At 35.2% G+C, this 8,948-nt stretch overlaps 1 protein-coding gene across 1 annotated transcript in view; it reads left to right on the top strand.

Annotated features, from left to right (window-relative positions):
- Positions 1-8,948, top strand: part of SLCO6A1 (solute carrier organic anion transporter family, member 6A1) — a 160,214-nt gene that overhangs the window by 150,470 nt on the left and 796 nt on the right. The window contains exon 12 of the mRNA XM_012641056.1: positions 2,188-2,325. Coding sequence (XP_012496510.1) covers positions 2,188-2,325 — 138 coding nt within the window. The remainder of the gene's footprint in view (positions 1-2,187; positions 2,326-8,948) is intronic.

Consider the following 8,948-nt stretch of genomic DNA (forward strand, 5'->3'; position numbering starts at 1 on the left):
CTCTTTAAGATATTTCCATATTGCTTTCCACAGAGGTTGCACTAATTTGCAGTCCCACCAGCACTGTATGTGTGTTCCTATCTCTCCGCATCCATGCCAACATTTATTGTTTTGGGACTTTTTGATAAAGGCCATTCTCACTGGAGATAAGTGATATCTCATTGTAGTTTTGATTTGCATTTCCCTGATGATTAGAGATGTTGAGCATTTTTTCATATGTTTCTTGGCCATTGTTCTGTCTTCTTTTGAAAAGTTTCAGTTCATGTCCTTTGCCCACTTTTTGATAGGGTTGTTTTATTTTTTCTTGCTGATTTTTCTGAGTTCTACATAGATTCTAGTCATCAGCCCTTTATCGGATGTGTAGCATGCGAATATTTTCTCCCATTCTGTAGGTTGTCTGTTTGCTCTCATGACAGTTTCTTTGGCTGTACAGAAGCTTTTTAATTTGATCAGGTCCCATTTATTTATTTTTGTTGTTGCTGTGATTGCCTTTGGGGTCTTCTTTGTAAGAACGAATTGGTTTTGCTGAGGATAATGCACTCTTTGCTTTGCCTTCCTTAAATAGCAAAACCTAGATTTCAAATCCATATTATGACTATATTAGAACTGCTGATTCAAGAAGTTGATTAAAAACGTTGGAGCGGTAAGAGAACATGATTAGACTTGATTGAAGACTGAAAGACATATGGTAAAAGAATGTAGAAAAATCTGCATGTGCCTCTGATGTGGGATAGAGAAATCATTCTATAGCTAGATCCACATGTGTGATTAAAATTAGCTTTTTGAAATGGGAAAAATTGGAGCATATTTTTGTTTTGGACAATGATCCACTTGATAAGAAGAGATTTGTAATGGAAGAAGTAGTGTAGGAAACAGCCAGTGCCATATGCAGTTTCCTGCAAAAGGAAGCCAGTGAGGCTGATGTATTTTTGAAAGGGAGAGGGTAAAATAAGACGATAGATACAGATACAGACTATCTCTAGATATTGCAGGGTTGCCACTAGAGAATTTTAAGCAGAGGATAGATATTATCTGATCTATGTTTAAAAGATAACTTTGCTGCAGGAGAAAGAAATACCTATAAGCAATAAATGTGGAGGAAAAGAAAAGAGAGACTTTTGCTGAAGTCTGAGAGTTATAATAAATTGGATTCTAGAAGTTGTAGTGGAGATAGAAAGCAACATATCCAAGATATGTTTGGAATTAGTGTTACAAAGATTCATGATGGATTGGAAAAAGATGGCAGGAAACAGAAAAAGTGAATGAGTAGCCTAGGATTTTCACTTTGACCAACTATAAAAAGAATGTAATCATTCATGGAGATGGGGAAATCTAGATAATGAGCACGTGCAGGAATCAAGAGTCATGAGGCAAGAGGGCTCCTATATTTGCTTTCCTGTTGACCAAGAAGGTGGTCAATCATCAGAGATATTTTTTAGTTCTGAGAACCTGATTCTGGTGTCTTTGAGGCAAGAGAGAGAGAGAGAGAGAAAGAGACAGTGTGTGTGTGTGTGTGTGTGTGTGTGTGTGTTTATATGTGACTGTTCAATCACTTGTAGTTGAAAATAACATTATTGCTGAGGAGATGTTGTCTCTGAGAATATGTAGAGGTTTCCCTCAGGCAGCACAGCTGTTCCTTTGATTCTGGGTCATCTGAATCTGGGGCTACTGTAAACACACCAAAGCATTTGCATTTTCAGTTATTTTTTTCAATCTTGATAAATCACACGTATAGATGACAAACTTTTTTCAGTCATTGAAAATTTCATAGAGAGTTTTGAAGACATACTGAGTTCATAAAAATCAGTATTTGATATCTCTGTTTTAAATACTTTCTCCTAAGTTTTTCATGCAGAAATCAACAAAAATTTTGAGATGTCATCTAAATAACAGCATGTACAACATTCTAAAAAGATGCAGATGTACTAAATGTTTTACATCTACAGGAATACAGATGTTTTGAAAACTTATATAGTTTTTCAGTGATTATCAATCCTGAGTAAATTATTAGATAATTTTAAATAGTATGCTTATATTATGATTCATCTCATATATATATGTATGTGTGTGTGTGTGTGTATATATATATATATATATATTAAACATGTTTAATTTTAGAAGAAAATAATTTTGATCCTGACCTATAGTGTTTTCATGTAGAATTTACAATCATTGTATTTTTCATAGGGAGTATTCCTGGACCACTAGCTTTTCAATTTTCGGTAGAAAATTCTTGTACTTTTCGGGATATCAATAAATGTGGACACACGGGACGTTGCTGGATCTATAACAAAACAAGAATGGCCTACCTATTGGTGGGAATATGTAAGTGATACCTATTGAAGAAATGTACAGAAATAAAATTATTTTCTAAACTTATAGTTGTTTATAGTAAGGTAGAATTATAAAAAACCATGAAAAAATACTTTGAGGATTAAAGGAGATTTGTATGATTATATAGAAAATATTTAGAAACTAAAGTACTATAGAATTTATGTAAGTATTTGAATCAGTGCATTAAATACACAATAGTTCTATGTTATTCCCAAATCAAGAGTGATAATTAGCAGAATTTTAGTTTGGGAAGTAATTTTGCCTGTATACTTATATAACCAGATTTCTTGACTTTGTAACCGTTTCCATCTCCACAGTAAAAGATTGGATAAATTTGAACAAAATTTTTGCAATACTAAAGAGCATCAAGATACCCTTATCTCACTTAACTATAAACTTCATATTTTCTGTTTTGTTCAATGATGTAACAGTGCTTAGAACATAGTAATCATTCAGTATTTGTTGAATAAATAAGATATGTAGGGAATTGAGATGATGTGGTAGTATAAGCTATGGTCAGGGTCGAGAACATCTGAATATTTTGTGTTACTCTAGAAAATTCACTGGATCTTCTTGCATCTTAATTTATTCATCTGTTAAATGAGGATATTGTACAGTATAATTTCCGAAGTCTTCATCAACACATTCAATGACTATATTGTATAAGTATTTTGTGTGATAAATATTTTAAACTGTTTATATGTTTTGTGATTTTACTGAATAAGTTCAGTAAGTCAAAGAACCACAAAATGATAGACTCTAATATTTAACAGTAACAAATATCTGTTTGATAAAAGCATAGAGCAATGCTTTCTAATTCAGAAGTCAATTATTCAACAAGCTTAGCTGAGTAAAAAATAATCAAAAAGTCCAAATGACATTTAAGAAGTCAAAATTAATTTTTCAGAGATAATTCAACAAGACTAGGAATGGATCTTAAGGAAGGCTTAAACCATTGCTGAGACTTGTTATTTTAGATGAAATAGTAACATGGTGAGCTATTTTCAAGCATAGTACATAATAGAGAAAGTTGGTGAACTGCTAGAGAGCCCATAAGGACCTACTAAAAGAAATATAAATAATGAAGAACATAAATATTTATAGTCAAATAGAAGTGGTATTGATAGGAAATTGCAATAGAAATATGTGTTTGTGGGAATAGTGTTAGTATATTTTAAAATGTATTTGATAGGTTATATGAATCAGGATCAATTGGAGTTCTTGTTAATATTAATGATATAAATTCTGGGGCCCTAAATTAGAATTCCAGGGATTGGAGGTCAGCCAGATGGAGGAATAGGACTTTCTAGCACTCATTCCCTCACAGAAACATCAATTTGACCAACTATCCACACACAAAAATACCTTCGCAAAAGCTAGGGAAATTAGGTGAGAGAATAGAGCAGTGGTCCCCAACCTTTCTGGCACTGGTGACTGGTTTTGTGGAAGACAATTTTTCCACAGACAATTTTCCTCCTGGGGGAGTGGAGCTCAGGTGGTGATGTGAGCAATGGGGAGCGGCTGTAAATCCAGATTAAGCTTCACTGGCCCTCCTGCTCACCTTCTGCTGTGCAGCCCCCTCACTTCTAAGTTTCATGGAAGACAATTTTTTCCACAGGTGGAGGAGTGTGGGCGTCAGAGCTCTGCAGCCTGGCCCTTAACAGGCCATGGACAGGTTGGGTCCACCGTCTAGGGGTTGGGGACCGCAGGAATAGAGCACCTGTGTGTAGCACAAAAATAAGAAAAGACTCACTGAAGAGAATAGCAAGTACAGTTTCACATTATTCACATCGACCCCTCCCCCAAGCCTGGCAGCAAAATGTAGAGAGATACCCTAGGCAAGATACCCTCCATGTGGAGGAATGAAAACTAAGTGAGCACTTGACTTTGCCATGGGCCCCAAACCAGGCCTGCCTCAGTGAAACACAGCTCTAGGCTGCCCCTCACAGTCGCAGGCTCCAGGCTGGCACCAGTGGACTGAACCTCCAGGCCTTCCCCAACTACACACTGACTCCCACAACCCTAGACATCAGACTGGCACCCACAGACCCTATTTATAGACCCACCCCACACAAGACTGGTACCCACAAACTTCAGCTCCAGGCCGGCGCCTGTGGCCCTAGAGATCAAGCTGGCTTCTCAAGCTCAAGGCTCCAGGCTGGCAATTACAGACCTCGTATCCAGGTGAGCCTTTGCAGATGCAAGCCCCAAGCCCACTCCTGTGGTCTCAAGCTCCAGGATGGTTTTCTGGTAGACCCAGGATCTAAGCCTGCCCCAGTAGACCCTGTTGCTTGCTGAGCTTCTGCAGACCCAGGCTCCAGAATTACCCCTGCAGATGCAGGACCAGGCCCACCCGCATAGACTCAGGCTCAAAACCTGCCGTGGTACCATATCAGCCCCCAAGAACCTAGGCTTCAGGCTGGTCCCTTAGACTCAGGGTCCAGGCCTACTTTCATAGGCCCAGTTAGCAGGCCCATGCCAGTGGACCCAGACTTCAGGTCCAATCCTGTAGACCCAGGTTCCAGGCCAGCTTCTATGGACCAAGGTGCTGGGTCAACCGATATGCTGACCCAGGCACCAGACCAGCCTGCCCAGAGACTCCAGCAGTAAGCCTGCCCATGGATCCCGCCAAACAGCCTTCCCAGAATCTCTGGACCAATTGATTAGTGAAAGGCTTTCCCTGCTGAATCCAGTATACAAAGACTAAAATGAATGCCTTCTTCTTCAAAAGTGCAAACTTCAATGCATGGCCACAAAGATCACAAATAATCAGGAAAATACGACACCATCAGAGGAACAAAATAAAGCACTGTTAATGAATCCTAAAGAAATGGAGACTCATGAGCTACCTGATAAAGAATTCAAATTAATCATCTTAAAGGAGTTCAGTGAGCTACATGAGTACAGAGAAAGACAACTAAAAAAAATCAAAAAAATTCACAAGAAAATTTGACAGAAATAAAAACCATAAAAAAGAACCAAACAAGATTCTATAGCCGAATAACACAATAACTAAACTGAAAAATTTCATAGAGAACTTCAACAGCAAATTCAATCAAGCAGAAGAAAGAATCAATGAGCCTTTAGACAGGTCATTTGAAATTACCCTATCAGAGAAATAAATAAATAAATAAATAAAAAGAATGAAAAACAGAGAAGAAAGCCTATAGAAATTATGAGACACCATCAAGGAAACCAATTTATGCATTATGGGAGTCCAAAAAGGAACAGAGAAAGAGAAAGGGGAAAAAGGTTATTTAAAGAAATAATAACAGAAACTCCCCAAATTTGGAGAGAGAAATGAACATCCAGATCTATGAAGCCCAAAACCCATCAAATAGATAAAATATGAAGAAATCTTCACCGAGACACACTACAATCAAATTCTCAAAAGTCGAAGACAAGGAGAATTTGTAAAGCAGCAAGAGAAGAGCAATTCATCACATACAATGGAACCTCTATCTATTAGCAGATTTCTCAGCAGAAATCTTGAAGGCTGAGAGAGTGAAATGATACATTTAATATGCTGAAAGAAAAAACTGCCAACCAAGAATACTATACCTGGCAAGGCTGACTTTCAAAAATAAAAGAGAGATAAGACAAACAAAAGCTAAGGGAATTGACCACTAGAGCTGCCTTAGAAGAAATACTCAAGGGAGTTCTTAAAGTTAAAATGGAAAAATGCTATCTAACAACATGAAAATATAAAAAAGTATAAAACTCACTGATGAAAGTAACTACATAGTCAAATTTAGAATACTGCAATACTGTAATGATGAGTCATAAATCACTTTTAACTCTACTGTAAAACTTAAACAAAAAAAGTATTAAAATAACTATAGTTACAGTAATTTTAAGGGATACAAGATATATAAAAGATGAAAATTATGACCAATAGTATAAACTAGGGTAGGCAGAGAAGAGAAAATGTAGAGTTTTTGTATGTGGTAGAAGTTAAGTTTTTATCAGCTTAAAACATATTGTTGTAACCATAAGATGTTTTATATAACCCTTATGGTAACCACAAAGAAAAAAACCACATAGTATATATACTAAAAAATAAAGACAAAGGAGTCAAGGAATGCTATTACAAAAAAATCTTCAAAGTACAAAGGAAGACAACATGAAAGGAAGAATGGAACAATGTGGAAGACAGGGAAAAAGGGAAAAAGGTGAAAAAGAACTACTGTCCAAAACATATAAAGAACTCTCACAAATCAATCAGCAAAGAGATAGATAACCTAACGGAAATGTGGTTAAAAGACTTGAAAAAATTCTTCACATAAGTAGTTAACCAAATAGCCAGTAAACAATAGAATGGATAATAAATTGTGGTAAATTCAACAGAATACTAGACATGATGTTTTTTCCAGTCAATTTCCCTACTGCCCAGATAAACTCCTTTCAGATTTCTCTTAAAACATTTTAGTTTTGTCTGCTCTAGAAACTTACATAAATGGAATGAAGTTTGCACTCTTTTTTTGGTTTAATAATGTTATGCTGTTGGGAGGTGTATCCATGTTTGTTCTAGAGCAGTAGTTTGTGCTTTTTAAAAATTACTGAGTGCTACTTCATTTTGTGAATATACTACAGTTCATGTATCTATTCTCTTACTAATGGACATTTGGATTGTTTACAGTATTTGGTTATTATAAATAAGGCTGCTATGCACATTCTTATGCATATGTTTTCATAGACATGTTTTTGTGGGGTTTTTTTGGGTAAATATCTAGAAGTGGAATTGTGGGTCATAGAGGTTGAAATTCATTGAGAACTATGAGATGCTCTATCTTCATGAACTGTCCATATGCACATAATAATGCATCTTTTGCAGTTATTTGGCATCATCTTTTGTTATTATCAATTAGATCAATTTGTATTATTCAGATCATATTCAGATTATATAATTACTAATATTTTTGTATTTATGTTCTGTAACTGACTTAAGAAGTATTAAAATTTGCAGGTGTTTGTGGATACATTCATTTCTATTTTTAATTTTTTCATTTTTTTCTTTAGATATTTTGAAGTCCTATTGTTTAGTGCACACACATTTAGGATTTTCATGTCTTTTTGATGAACAGTCATTTTTATCATTTAATGTCCTTTCCTCCCTCCATTAATGCTCTTTTTCTTAAAGTCTACCTTTTCTTTATTAATATAGTGTGTGTACATAGGTATATTCTTTTACATTCTTCCAAAGATGTGCCTCTTTCTGTAAATCTGGTATTATATCCAGTATAGGTACTTGAAGAACTTTTTTAGCATTTCTTTCATGTAGGAGATGAATTCTTTTACCTTTTGTCTATTAAGAAAGTATTTTGCCTACATTCATTTTTTGAAAGATATTTTTGCTTGATATAGAATTCTAAAATGTCTTTTTTAAAAAACTTTCAGAATTTTAAAGATATTACATCATTTTCTGATCTCCATTGTTTCTGGTGAGAAGACAGCTTTCATTTGTAATGCTGCTTTCCTATATGTAATGTCTTTCTTATTCTGGCTTTTCTTTCAAGGTTTTCTTTTTATTTTTGACTATATTTACTATGTTTTACTAGATTGACTATGGTGTGCCTAAATATGATCTTCCAAGTATCTGTCCTTTTGTCTCCTCTTAGGGTTATACTAAACTTCTTGGATCTGTGGGCTGACGTCTTTAACATTTTCAGAAAATACTTGGACATCACCATTTAAATTATTTATTTTATCTCATTTTTCCTCCTCTTTCCTTCTAGTACTCCACTTACATATATGTGCAACTACATCATATTATTTATATGTCTTGGATGCTCTGTTCTCTTTCTTTCTCTTTCTTAAACTGTCTTTGAGGTCATTTATTATTTTCTCTCATCTATCCAGTCTGTTTTTAAATGGACATAATGAATTCTTCATTTCTGATATTATATTTTTTTATTTCTATCATCTCTTCCATGTTAACTTTTGTAGTTTCCATTTCTATACTGAAAATTTCTCATTCTTCATGCATGTTGTCCGCTTTCTCCACTAGATGCTTTGATGTTTCACCATAACTATTTTAAAGATCACAGTCACTGATTCTAACAGCTAGGGCCTTTCTGAGTATGCTTTTATTGATTGCTTCCACTTTTGATTAGAAGTATTATTTTCTTGCTTTTTCGTATGTCTTGCCATATTTGATTGCATTCCAGGCCTTTTGTATAGGAAACATTATAGACTGAAGCAAATATTTACCTTCAGAAAGGGACATTTTCCTTCTTCTGTTAGTCTACTTAAGTGGAGGGTAAGTTAATTCAATCTCTGATTGAACTGGTTCTCAGCTAGTTTACAGCTTTTGTTTGATTTGGTTTACTACTGACTTGAAGTTTTCAAGGGGTGGATGGTGGGTGATCAGCACTTTCTCTTCAGCAGAGCTTTATATTTAAACAATGGCAAATTTTTTTCATCTACCTGTGGTTCACAACTTAGCCATGTCTTTGAGCATTCTGCTGTCTTTCTGATTTTGATATTCAGCAAATGTCTTGCTATTTGTTTGAAGCCTCACTTCAATTTTGTCATTCAAGTCCTGTTAGACCAAAGAAAGCTTTGTTTTTCAACAGCATCTTCTGCCAAAGTAAATGTTTGATTTTCAGCCTCTT

Source organism: Propithecus coquereli, unplaced genomic scaffold (genome assembly GCF_000956105.1).
Source record: "Propithecus coquereli isolate 6110/MARCELLA unplaced genomic scaffold, Pcoq_1.0 Scaffold160, whole genome shotgun sequence".
In the NCBI taxonomy this organism is placed as follows: Eukaryota; Metazoa; Chordata; class Mammalia; order Primates; family Indriidae; genus Propithecus; species Propithecus coquereli.